The sequence below is a fragment of the Solanum tuberosum genome, unplaced genomic scaffold (assembly GCF_000226075.1).
Source record: "Solanum tuberosum cultivar DM 1-3 516 R44 unplaced genomic scaffold, SolTub_3.0 scf00158, whole genome shotgun sequence".
NCBI classification, from domain to species: Eukaryota; Viridiplantae; Streptophyta; class Magnoliopsida; order Solanales; family Solanaceae; genus Solanum; species Solanum tuberosum.
In genome coordinates this window covers 543,978-558,061 of record NW_006239083.1, presented here as the reverse complement: position 1 = coordinate 558,061, position 14,084 = coordinate 543,978, and the positions used below count along the sequence as shown (strand labels likewise).

The 14,084-nt window shown below is 32.4% G+C and overlaps 3 protein-coding genes across 3 annotated transcripts; 1 reads left to right on the top strand and 2 right to left on the bottom strand.

Moving 5' to 3' along the window:
* Nucleotides 1-1,198: 1,198 nt before the first annotated feature.
* LOC102594248 (non-specific lipid-transfer protein 1-like) lies at nt 1,199-9,099 on the bottom strand. Its single transcript, XM_006353647.1, has 3 exons — nt 8,749-9,099; nt 3,722-3,798; nt 1,199-1,259 (listed from the first exon to the last, which is right to left on the bottom strand). The coding sequence occupies exons 1-3, from the start codon at nt 9,097-9,099 to the stop codon at nt 1,199-1,201; spliced, it is 489 nt and encodes a 162-aa protein (XP_006353709.1).
* Nucleotides 9,100-9,958: 859 nt separating this feature from the next.
* On the bottom strand, nt 9,959-10,333 carry LOC107061687 (non-specific lipid-transfer protein 1-like). Its single transcript, XM_015311395.1, has one exon. The coding sequence runs from the start codon at nt 10,331-10,333 to the stop codon at nt 9,959-9,961; it is 375 nt and encodes a 124-aa protein (XP_015166881.1).
* A 1,237-nt stretch (nt 10,334-11,570) lies between these two features.
* Nucleotides 11,571-13,902, top strand: LOC102601848 (60S ribosomal protein L18a-like). The gene is given in 4 exon segments (NM_001288178.1): nt 11,571-11,645; nt 11,728-11,843; nt 12,090-12,153; nt 13,363-13,902. Coding segments are annotated over 4 exon segments (537 nt in total). The 5' UTR covers nt 11,571-11,630; the 3' UTR covers nt 13,705-13,902.
* Nucleotides 13,903-14,084: the final 182 nt, after the last annotated feature.

Below are 14,084 nucleotides of genomic sequence, written 5' to 3'. Positions count from 1 at the left end.
TTTATGATGTTAATAGGTCAGCCCATAGACCAACACAAGATGAAGAATACCATATCATGCCCACACCTGAATTGTCACAACAACAGTATGAACCATTTGGTCCTACTATAGAACCTGAAAGTAATCCATATATAAGGCCTCCAGTCATATATGAAAATCGCACAAAACTGAAGATGAGGATGAATCAACAAAGAGCAACTAAAAATAAAGTTATATCATTTAGAGGTGATCATGCTGGAATTAGTGAGCCTACATATTTGCCTTACTCACCTACTAAGCTCACTTGGAAAGGAAAAGAAGTTGTCACTGACAATCAGCTGGAAAGAGAGAGACACAAGAAGGTGGGCAGTTGAAGACAAGAAACGTTGATGGGAAATCTCAGATTTGAAGTGTTCTGGATAGTGCAAAAAGTTGTTTGCTTTTATTTATTTTTGCTTAAAGTTGGTAGATGCAAAACAATGAATGCATTTAGTTATTTTGGGTTGAAGTTGGTAGATGCAAAACAATGAATGCTTATATTTATTTTGGGTTGACATTATTAGATGCAAAACAATGAATGCTTATGTTTGTTTTTGCCTTGAAGTTGGTATTAAGTTATGAAGTTTAGTGAAGCATTAATGTTTCGATTTTGTGAAGTTTATTTCTAGTTCTCTACTTAGTTTGGTTAGCATTAATGTTTGATTTTTATCCAGTTTGTGTGAAGTTTATTTCCAATTTTTTAGCTAATGTTGGTAATGCATTATCGTTTCAGTTCTCTATTGACCAACTCTACTGATTTTCAACAAACAACAAGCTAGTGAAATTCCATTCTTTTCCCCTGTACAACTACTCCCCTCATTGCAAAATACAAACTCCATAAGTACTACAACATCATTACAAAACACAAACTCCATAGGTAATACAACACGAACAAACATTCAATTCATACATTGAGTCCTAAAATGAAAATGATAGTCATGATCCTTGCAAGAAACACAATGAACAAAGCACATGAAATGAAAATGATAGTTTTTAACTTTTTGATTTTCTTCTCCAAAAGCATAACTTTTCCAGCCTCTTGGGCTGAAATAAATTTCATTTCTTCAAATTTTTTTCCAGATTGTCCCTTTCAGTCTTTTCCATTCCATCGACAATCCGTTTCAATTATTTCTTTCAACCTTCATGATATCCAATTTACCCTTTATGTCTATTATAACAGTTACTGCTCTTGGTTGGAGTTGTTGTTTATCTTTCCATTCCCAATATCCACATAAAGTGACCTACATGTAGTGTACAAATTCAACCATCAAATTTACACATTAATTTACATAAATACTTTATGTTAATTTAACCAATAACAGTTTGTATATAAACATCCAAACCTCAAATTAATTTACAACCTACTTTGGGTCTTGGACATTTGTAGAACCTTCTTCCACTACAACAAAAATAACTTTTAGCGGCAATAAATAGACACATTAATAAAGAGTGCTAAAGTCTTTACCGACATTAATTAAGTGTCATTAGATCCAATGTCGCTAAATGATTTAGGGACATATACAAAGAGCGCTAATTGCCGCTAAAAATACACATTTAGCGGCAATTGAGCTATTGCCATTAATTAATTGCCACTAAAGATTATTTTTGATGTAGTGTTCCTGCATTCAAAATCAGTCAAAGCCGTCAAATTTAGTGCATTGAGACCACAATGACATCTTCTTGCATACAATGTTTTAAGTGAATTGATAGAGGGTTCTGACATTGTTTCGAAATCTATGTGAATGAAGTTCTTAGGTATTTTGATCGAGAAAGTGATGAAATGAGGGGAAAAAGCGTGAAACTAGAGATTTAATTAGGGATGAAATCCTAAGCGCGAAATGAGGGGAAATGGGAGAAATCATTTCTAAAGGATGAAATGAGGGGAAATGGGAGAAATCATTTCTAAAGGATGAAATGAGGGGAAATGGGAGAAATCATTTCTAAAGGATGAAATGAGGGGAAATGGGAGAAATCATTTCTAAAGGATGAAATGAGGGGAAATGGGAGAAATCATTTCTAAAGGATGAAATGAGGGGAAATGGGAGAAATCATTTCTAAAGGATGAAATGAGGGGAAATGGGAGAAATCATTTCTAAAGGATGAAATGAGGGGAAATGGGAGAAATCATTTCTAAAGGATGAAATGAGGGGAAAACTAGTAATTAGGTATTTAATTAGTCTATGTGGAGGTGGGGTCTGTTTGGCGTGCAATGTGGCGTTCATGTGGCATTTAACACACACATGGTTACTTCTGTTAACTAGAAGGGTAGGTGTGACCCAATAATTTAACGGGAAGAGTATTTTTGAGCCGAAATATAATTTAAGGGTATATTTAGGACACGTTTGACCATGTGATAAGGTATCATGATATGATATCATAATATATAATTATGAGATGAAATTGAAGTTTTGTTTAGACATGCGATATGAAATTTTTGTGTTGTATATTTTCTCATAAACATAAGAATCCCATAAGTTGTAAAACTATTAAACTAACCTCAATTGTTTATTCAATCTTACCAAATAAATAAAAATTTATAAAATCACATAATAAATTATTACAAAACTATTTATTCTCCACTTAAGTAACTGTTTCATCTAACTTTAATTCAATAAAAAATTGAACATAAATTGTAGTGTACTAGTCTTTAATATAATCCTCCTATATAGTACGAACAATTTTCTCACATTGAACTTGCATTTCTCGATCATGTGATCAAAAAGACGAACCAACATTGTTACTTTGAGTTGTATTAAATACAAAATGGTAGAAGTAATAAATTAGGTGTTGGAGTAAATGACGAGAACTAAATTTATTACTCAACAATTCGGTTTGGTGTGAAGTTAAAGTGACTATATGTTGGTGAGAATAATAAATTTTATGTCGGCGAGAATAATAAATTTTAAAAAGTAATGATGTGATTATAAAATTTTATTTTACATATGAAATAAATGGTTGTTGACACCCAATTTTGGACCTCCACATTATAGATTAATAATCGAGCTTCTTCAATTTTCAAAACGATTTTTAAATAATTAGTTTTATAAAATTTCAAATAAATAAATTAATAACAATAATAATAACATAGTTCGCAAGTTATTTTAAATAGTTTTGTCACTTTTTATAATTTTTAGATAATATATATCTTTCACATAATTATGTATATAATTAGTATATTTTATGAATATTCGAAAATCGTCTCAAAAATATTTTATATTTTAAATATTTGGTTAATTATTTAGTTATATAATAGTTCATATATATTGTTATATATATATATATATATATATATATATATTGAAATAATTAGTTTTTTTTAATTAAGTTAATTATTTTATTTTGTTAAGGTTAAGAAGCTCGTTAATTAATTAAAATTAATTCATCTTATTTAAGTTTTATGTCGAATTTGCTAATTAAATTCAATTTGACTAACTTCTCAATTTAAGTAGGCTAAGTTTGCAATCTTTGGCCTTTTATTAATTTCCTTACCATTTACTTTAATTATTTCAAGCCAGCTTTGGGCCTTTTTTCCAGCATCAGTCGGCCCAACACTCCCTATTTTTGGCCCATTTCCTTTTCCCCCAATAACCCAGCCCACTATTCAACTCTTAATACCAGCCCACTTCAGCAACAATTCCTCAATACAACCCAATTCAAAAGAAACCTATTTCAACAATACAAGCAGCAGCGTACAATGCAATACCCGACCCCATCTTGCTCGTCATCTTCACGTGAGAACATGAGCAAAGTTGCAAACCCAGAAAATCCGCGAAAGCTACCCTGCAGAACCCATACCGTAGAAGCCTCAACGTCAAACCTTCACGTCCCCTTTTCCCCCTCTTTCGCGGAATTCAACTTTTTCCCATCCCCTTCACTGTTGCTTCGAAAGAGCAAAAGAAATTCAAATCTTTGTTTGAATTTTCCAATGGATTTCCCCCTAAATGGCCCAACCTTCTCCTATAAATAATCCTTTACATTCAAGTTATTAGAACAAGTTTGGAAGTTGGATTTTGACATGTTTTAGAATTCGATTATTTTGCAATAGTCGTTTTACACTTAAATTTTATATTCGTCTCTCTGGTTCAAAGTTCTGAGAAGGACGCCGCTCAGGTTTTCTTGGTTTACTGTTCGCATTCGGATTCGGTGGTGGAAGAATCACTGTCCTCCCTTGCTCGTTCGTCCCAGTCGCTGCTCCCAAAAAGGTAAACTTCTTTTAATTTCTAATTCGTTTTAGTTGGTTTTTTCTTCTCTATTCGTGAATGGTCTCTTTGTCAACTCTTTTCTTCCTTTCTCAAATGCCCCATGTTCCTTCTTAGTCTACTGTTAATGTCCAGTAATAGTTCGTTTGGTTTTTAGTTGGCGTTCCTTTAGTTGTTGAAGATAAAAAAAATGTGTTTATTTTGGTCCTGATTTAAGCCTGAAATTCGTTAGTTAAGTTTGGGTTTTCTTATTGTTGGTTTGTTTTTATTCTGAGGAAGATGCAGAATCTCCACTAGTTAGTGTGGAAGTTATATGTTGTGTTCTTTGTTGTCTGTAGCAGTACGTTTCTCCATTTTGCAACTCCGCGGTTATTTGTATTAAATTGTGTCTTCATCTCGTCCAATTTTTAGTCAAAAAATGCTTTGTCATTTACAGTTGAACTCTTAAAAATATGTTCTATAGTTTTTTTTCCAGATTTTAGGCTTGCCCCAGCATATTGTTTCCTCTCCAGTTCATTGCTTAGTTTTTTTTTTTCCTTTTTGTTTGTCCTCTTTTAGTCCCTCGTGTGGTTCAAGCTTTCTTAAATTGCATTTGTTTGCTTATGTCTTTGAATTAATCTTGCTTCGGTTAAATACATGGTAATTGATCATGTTGTGGTGCTCGACTATTTGTTTTTTTTTTTTTTTTGAGGCAGTATCTCTTGTGGTAAGAATGGTTGGCCGTTAAACTATGGGTCTTTAGCATATGAGTTTGCTCGTCTTTAAATGCTATAATCAATGTGACTATACTACTCTCGCGTGTGTTAAAATTAGATGGATCCTTTTGCTTCTCTTTCGCTTTTAAAGAGAGCACTTGCTAAATTTTTATTCGTTTAGATTGAATTTAGCTTCCAACTCCCCTTATCATTGTTTCATGTTTGTTGAGTTGTAAGAGCGTTGATAGATTAACTCATCATGTTTGAATGTTCATGTAAGTTCACTTAGTTATAGTCATCGTTTTATATTTTGAGTCGTCCATAGCTTGTTCGCTTCATTTGTTCGTCGATTGGCTAAAAAAGAAAAAAAAAAGTTAGTCGGAAACAGTAATCTAAGTTGAAGAATTTGATCACCATGGCTTGCTTTAATTTTCTAATGATTTGCTTGCATTTTGCTCAACTTATGGTTACTGTTGATTATTTGCTGCTTGTTAAGTTGCAAGTGACTGGTCCTCTTTGTCATTTAAAGTTATAAGCTTGAGATATTACTATCCGACACTAATTTTTACCCTCTTTTTATCTTTTTGCATGTGAAATCATCCGAGTCCTTTCGAACTCTACTTTCCCTCCCCCTTTGCGTTTCGGATAGGTCACTAAGGCCATCCCCCAAATCATCTTTCTCTTGAGTCAGCCAAAGCAAATAGAATGAAATACAGGGCTGGAAATCCAGATTGCAGGTGTTCGAAGGTCTTAAGATGGACTATATACATTCATTATACACTGCATACATTCAATATACATCAATATACAGGTCAAAAACGAAAAAACACAGGGCGGAGGTAAAATACAGGTGTTCGGAAGCAGGAGATGCACGGAAAAAATTGATATACACGCCGATATACACTAATATACAGCCTGTGTATACAAAAACGGGATTGGGTTAAACCTCCTAAAAATTGCAGCAGGCCCAAAAGGAGGCCCAAATTCATTTCTCCCTTACTCTTTAATTATTTAATTGTTTGTTGTTTAACTCTAACTTTATAATTTTTAAATAACTTAATTAGATTCCCCAAAAGATAAGTTATTTTCTTTGTGTTGGTTAACTTTTAATGTTTATTTTATTTTATTAATCAAACATGTTGATCAAATTATACTTTCTAATTAAGTTAAACCTTTTATTCTTAAGATATATGTTTTAACGCCTCTTCACTTATTCATATTATACTCATTTTAAAATTATTATTTTTAGTTAAAATATTTTTCTTAAATAAACTATAAAAATGTTAGTTAAAACTTTTCCAATTAATAAAAAATTAAAAAATAAAATATATACTTAGTCGTTTTCTCAAAAAGTTTAGTCAATTAATTCAAAATGATATTCATGCTTTAATTTATTAAATTGGTTTAAATTATTATTTCAAAAAAATGAATTAATTAAATTCTAATTAATCTAGTTTTATTAATATTCCAATCACTTGTATTTCGAGTCAAATGTATCATTTTGGATCCCTTTCTCTAAAAAATAAAATAAAGAAATAAAAATGCGTCATTTATTTAGTTATTTTCTCAAAGTTAATCAAATATATTGTAAGTTATTATTTTTATGCTAAATCATTATTTTTCTAAAAATGGTCAAATATATTTTAGTCAAATCGCAGGTCAACCGCATGTTAGCGGGCACTTCGAATGCTTAAACCCTTCTCGAAGTGTAAATTGAACCCCGAACCCTCTTTGGTATTTTCAATTGATTTTTTTTCTATTTAAATCTTTTGAAAATTATAAGTTTTCTTAATTTCTTTAAAAAATTAAGTGGCGACTCTTTTCTAAGTATTTTCTCAAAATGTTTTATACTTAGAACATTTCAAAAAAGTAATTTTTCTATAGATAGTTAAATTACGGCATAACAATGGTTAGTAGATATAAATGTGGGGTTGTTTTAACAAAATATAAACTTGTAGATCAATTTTTGTATTAAAAATATCTCAAATCATGATATGGAATTCCCATATCATGTTTTTTGGAGAATATGAAATCACATCTCATGATATGGAATCATGAGATGGAATCAACGTAAAATCGCATGTCCAAACGCTGATTCCATATCGTGATATGGTATCCCATGGCCAAACGCCTACTTAAACTATTTCAGATAGTTTAAGGATGGTTTTGAGCCTTTTCCGTTTTTATATAAAAAATCATAAATTTGGATATATTTTTGTATAGAAAATGATTAACAATGGGTTTGGAATGGGGAAGAAGTTAGAGGTTTTGTTTTGAAAAAGGTATTTGGAGAATTAGAAAAAATATTTAAATAATAGAATAAATTTTTGTTTAAATTAAAAGTGTTTATAGGCTAAAAAAAACACTATAAGTTAAAAATGATCAACTTATGACTATTAAGTATTTATCAAATGTGTAGATAGACTAAAAAGAATGCTTAAGTCAATTTGACCGACTTATAAATTTCACATGTCATCAACTATATCATAATCGTATCTCGAATAATTTCATTTTACAAGAAACTAAACGGATCAGAGTATGAAGAAGAAATGGACGTTGCTTCAATAACTGGAAATAGTATTTGATGCTTAAAGTGTTGGCATTCGCCTACACGTTTATCAACTATTCAACTTTAAATATTGTATTAGTTATTACTATCAGCTCATATATTAATACACAAGTAATCAAGAACTCAATCAATAGTTTCATTAACAAAAAAATATTTTGTTAATATATGATGGAGAACGTTTCGCACATGTATTAATTATTGTCTTTTGAGTACGTTTAAATATGGACTAAACTTACGTCTTATTACTCACGTAAATAGCTAACTTATTCCATTTTGAATAGTTTAAAGTCTGAATTTCGAACTGTCTATAGCTAACTTATATAATTCCATTTTGAATAGTTCATTAAATATTTGGTAGCTAGGTCGTATATTAGAACTTATAATTGGGAAATTTTTGCAAATAGCCACTATAATAAACTTAATTATGCTCCATAGCTATAATTTGCATATTTATGGGTTGTAGCGAGAGTTTAAGTTGTCTCGTTTGTATAATTCGCATAAGGTTTGTATAATTTACGGATACATTTGAATAATTCAGTTATTTTTGTATAAACTCGAAATAACGAATTTATACAATTACAAACATCAGAAGTGTAAACAGTTATACAAATTATATTATACAAATTCCGAATTATACAAAAGTTATACAAATTATATTATACAAATTTTGAATTATACAAACGTGTGTATTATATGAAACTAAAAGGCTGAACCGCGTAATTATAGCTAAAAATAGGTCGCGAATTGTAATTAAGGCAAACTATAGCTATGTTAACTAATTAACTAGTATATGTTAGATCCGACTCCTCTCCATTTCCATTGTCTCCATTTAATTTCCTCAAGTTCTAGCCTTGATTAATGACATATGGCATAAGTTAGATTTAATGGCTAAGATTCAATTAATTAGAATATATCCCTAACCATGATTTAGATAATAAATATATTATTATATCAATTAAAAATAATCCTATTATTTCTCCCCTTTTCTCCTAATTATTTCCTTCAAGTCCGATTGTTTATCTCTTTTCTCCATATATGTTTACGTGTAATTTTCCCCATTCTATATTTAATTAGATGGAGTTTAAACATATAAAAGTTCTTATCGAAAGATAAAACCATATTGGAATTAAATTACGGAACATACTAATTTAAGGCCATCTTCTCAAGTAGTATACCTTAATTTATATATACATTAAACCCAAACAAGAAAAATATTATTTTTGTAGCTCTTTTTTCATTTTCTATCTTTTCTTTTTCTTCACTTCACCTTTGAGCAATCAACATTTGGGCTAATCTCGAAAGGAACACTTGCTCCACATTGTCCGGGGATACTAGCAGCGCGACTAAGTTCTTCGTCCGTGGCATGCGATGCAAGACTCTTTACACACGAGCACGCGCTCTGACGGTCTGCAGTAGTAGTAGCAGAAGCGATAAGAGATTCAAGTCCATTACAACAATCTATCGGAACACTTCCACCAAACAACACATAGTTAAGACATGGTTTAACGCCATCGTAGACGGTGTCACACGTGATCACCGCCTTAGCCGGTGGTGGTGCCACCACCATGTAAATTATCAGGATGAATGAAAGAAGCATTAATCTAGGGCTAGTGGCCATTATAGCATTTGTAGTTTGAGTAATGTGAAGTAACTATGTATGTGGAGTATTAATAAACAATATGATGTAGGACAATTGACTCTAGTTTACATCGGGTAGTTTTTTATTCTCTAGGTGATTCTTTGTTATCTCTTTTAAGTAGTAGTTTTTCTTGTTCTAGCTAGCTAGCTATGCTATTTATTACTAATATATATTTGATTGTGTTAGGAGATATACTATATTAATACATTAAGAATATTGATTGCCTAGACTAAGATCTACATTTCACTATCTAAATTTGATTATATTTCATTTGATTTAGGATCACCTAGATCTTTTCACTTATATTTAGGAGTCTTGTGTTTGCTTTTGTTGATCATATTAGTTCATTACATAGTAATTGGTCATAGGAAATATCACCACCATGTACAATTTTCTCTTAATGCAAGACGATTTATGTAATGAGGTTTGAATATATATGATCCAGTATTTTTAAGTATTATGATTGCTAGTGCTTGATCTTATAGCATCGCTCCTTAAGTGGTATGATGTAGACGATTCTAATTTAGCTTTGAATATTAGTTAAATTGACTCTCATGAAGTGAAACATGACAACTATTTTGGAACAGAAGGAGTAATAGAATAAATCATGTGCATCTTGGCTTAGCTTTTAAGTTTAGTTTAATGCTATTTATAATGGTTAATAAAAGTTTGGTTCTTTTAATGTGACCAAAAGATTTTATTTTAATCACGATAAAAGTACAAACAGTACTAGACTTATTAGCATATACCTCTACATACCATTGAAACTATAACATCTTAATAACAACTTTATTTTCAACAAACCATGTTATTACATAGAGAACTAGCAACATATATATTATTTGACCTTTGAGCAGTCCACATCTGGGCTAATCTTGAACGGAACACGGGCGTGACATCGTCGGGACAGACCGGCTGCGCGGGCGAGTTCTTCAGGGGTTGCACTATAAGCAACACCCTTGATGCATGAGCAAAAGCTCTTGCGATCAGGGATGGTTTTGGCGGTAGAAATAAGAGATTTAAGTCCACTGCAACATTCTGGTGGCACAGGTCTACCACCAAGTACGATGTAAGTGGCACATCCCTCGAGGCTGCTAAACACCGTGCTACACGATAGTAACGCCTCCGCTGGAAGTGCCACTGCCAGCACCGTGCAAATGAGGAGCAAATTAAGTGATTTTTTAGGACTTAACAAATTGGAATAACTAGCCATTGCCTTAATTGGAAGTATTCTTGTTGAGGAAAGCTTAGTGAAAATTTTAAGTATTTATACATACCCAAATTTTATTGTTTGACTTGGCATCGATTGCTAGCTGGATTTTCTTGTATAGTTTATTTTTCTTGTTTTGTTGTTAACTTCGAATAATCCATGTTTTTATCACTAATATTAGTATATACATATAGGATACGTAAATGTGACTAATTATGGACATATTTTGCTTTTTCATATAAAGAAAATTAAGTGTCACAAGATTGTGACTAGAAAAGAAAGGAGTGTTCCAAAGAATAATTATATTTCTTCGTCTCAAATTAGGGTCATGAATGCAAAATTGCTTAACTATTCTACTCGTACGAAATACTTTATTATGATGTTGCAAAATAACAATAATCGATTGACGTGAGAGGTCAATTCTTGATTATGCACCCCTACTAAGAAAATTCACAATATGATATTATATTTAATGTTAAATTGACTCTTATTTTCGTTCAATCAACAACATATTAGAAGTTTTATGATTATTGAGAAAATATGTTCTAACAAACCGTAAAAATTGAAGCGGTGGTTCCACTTTTTCTCGACTAAGTAAATAAGAGCTCTATAGGTCACTAGCTACGTCGTCAATCCATCTACCAATTGGTGCCTCTTTGTTAAATTCATTATTAGTTTTGTTATCCTTAAGATCGAATATATAATTTTTAGTAGTAGTAATTAAATAACAAGGCAAACAAGGACACATATACATACCTCGAGTGTGTCCCAATTGATCAAGACAACATAAGTTCTGGTGAGCAAAACTACATTTTTCGCACTTCTTCTTTTTAAAAAAAATCATGGTGTTTGGATCAATTTGTGTGCATCTCAACTAATTTCTCAAAATATTTGTTGTCTTCCACAATAACAATTATCTGATCCGTTGAAATTCAAATCTAAAATCTCATAATTTTCCACCTACTTCATTAACCACTATACTAGGTTATTTCCTTGGTGTACATTTTTTAAATTTAAAAAAGAGAGCAAGAAACATATGTTAAAATCATAAATGGTACAATTAAAAGGAAAAACATAAGTAACGGTACTGTTTACTGGACTTCTCCTTTTATAACTGTAATATTGGGCCAGATTTTATTCAAATTGCATCAAGTTTGGGCTGGCCCATTTTCTAGCCCAGATCACGATGATTTTCTCTAAATTTCCAAACAAAAACCCTAATCCTTCATTCACCATCGCCACAGACGGACACAGAGCTGCTTGAGAGGGAGAGAGAGAGAGAGAGAGGACGGCACTGAAAATGGTGACCTTCAAAGTAAGGTCTTACACTTGTTTTTCTTCTCCCATTTCTTACGGTTCAGTTGTTAATACCAGCTTTGTTTCTGTTCTGTTTCCAGTTTCATCAGTACCAGGTGGTGGGTAGAGCTCTTCCATCAGAGACCGATGAACACCCAAAGATCTATCGCATGAAACTTTGGGCTACCAATGAGGTCCGTGCGAAATCCAAGTTCTGGTGAGTACCTGTCTACTCAACTAATCATTTTTGGCGATGATCGCATTCTTAGTATTAATGTATAATCGCCGAAGTAGCTAGTGCATATGCGAAATTATTATGGTTACGTATATTTTTGAAGAAATTTCAATTATATGTTGAGTTTAAGCTGAATGCATTAGGTGCCAGAAGCATATTATTAGATAGTTGAATGTGTATTGAGAAGTGATTGTACTGAATGGATGTTGGTTGATTTACTGGAAAAAGGTACTTTTTGAGGAAGCTGAAGAAGGTTAAGAAGAGCAACGGGCAGATGCTTGCTATTAATGAGGTATGGTGTATATATTTACACTTTTGTGATGTGTCTATGGATGAATTACTATGATTTTCAATTTATTTCGGGTATGTACTTGTATATTTGGTTTTTCATGTCAAAGCTAGTATGTTGAAGCGTAATGAACAATCAACTGTGTCTCAACACTGGATTAGTTGGATTTATCAGGATCCATCATGTTAATATTAGTTTTACACTAATTTATTTGGGCTGGGGTCTGTTTATGCTTTAAAAAGCTTACATTGGCAAGCTGTTGTTTTTCAGTTCCTCAAATTGATTTTGCGCCATGCATCTATTGCCTTCTTGTCTTTTTTCTTTTTACATCTTTTTAGTCTGTTAAGTAGTAAAGAAAGAACTATCTTATGGGATTGCTGTATCTGATGTCCTAGAGGTGAAATGTAGACAGTCAACCTTCCAATTAGAGTGTAGAGGACACTTTGGTTAGGACCTTATGAAAACAGTTCTCCTTGTACGACATGATATTGCAGGTATAAAAAACATGTTTGGAAAGCTTTGTGTTACTAATTTTGAGTTACTATTTTTCCCATATTGATTACATATGAGCCAGTTTGAGGGGATTGCTGGCTTTCTGTTCTGCTTGCTAGTTTTCTATAATAGCAGTGTCCAAGCCACCCTTCCTGTCTTATTCATGTTTCAAAGTGTTTTATTAGGAGCCACATCCAGTGATTCCTGCTATTACAAGCTACAACAACAGTTGCTTTTTTGTTGAATTGCTCTGCCTAGTTTCCCTTTGCAAGTTTTTAGTTTTAGAGGGACGCTTTGGTTTTGAGTTTGTTCAGTTGCTTTCAGTACAATTTTGGCAATGATGCTTGGTGCTCTTAAATCTAGAACATAGCATATATTGTTGCTATTTGTTAGTAATATATATATATATATATATATACACACACACACACATACTATTCCTATTTTGCATGACAAAAAGAGTATTTTCTGGTGATATTACTCTTCTCATACATTATATATATATTGGAGATGTGGAGTCAGTTTCTGTGACAAGTTCAATGATGGAAGCATTTAGGGAGAAATTTTGGAAATGTGTGTTTATTGATAAGTTGGGGGGAGACTGGAGAGTGAGGGGCAATTTGGCCAAACACCCTGTTGAGGGACTTTTTGAACTTTACTTTTAAAGTGGTGTATGACTTTTTTGTATGATTGACTGAAATATTATGTTCGTCTCTGTAGATCTTTGAGAAGTACCCTACTAAGATCAAGAACTACGGCATTTGGTTGCGTTATCAGAGTCGCACTGGGTACCACAACATGTACAAGGAGTACCGTGATACCACATTGAATGGAGCTGTAGAACAGATGTACACAGAGATGGCTTCACGTCACAGGGTTCGCCATCACTGCATCCAGATCATTAAGACAGCCACTATTCCAGCTAAACTGTGCAAGAGGGAGAGCACCAAGCAGTTCCATGACTCCAAAATCAAGTTCCCCTTGGTGTTCAAGAAAGTCAGACCACCTACTAGGAAACTCAAGACTACATACAAGGCTACAAAACCCAACTTGTTCATGTAACATGTTAGGTCATAAGTTTATTGAGAAGCAACTTAGAATTCATGCAAATTTTGTTGCACTAGTTCGCCAGTTTGGCATTAATGGAAAACCTTTATGTCCCTTTTTCCTTATAACTCTAGGTATCAGACAGTTAAAGTTTCTCCTTTCTGAGTTCTAAATTTGTTTGCTTCAACAGTTCAAGTTTTATGTGTTCTCTCATGGTTGGTTGGTCAATTTGTTGGGATTTTGTTATTGATTTGTGATATTACTACTATAATACAATTGGTGTCAACTTGATGCTTAGATACCTCTTTCCTGATCAACAGATGGTATTGGGTAAAGGAGCTAATGAGACCATTTGCTCAGATGAACGGAGAGAATATATGGTGAAATGAAGCATT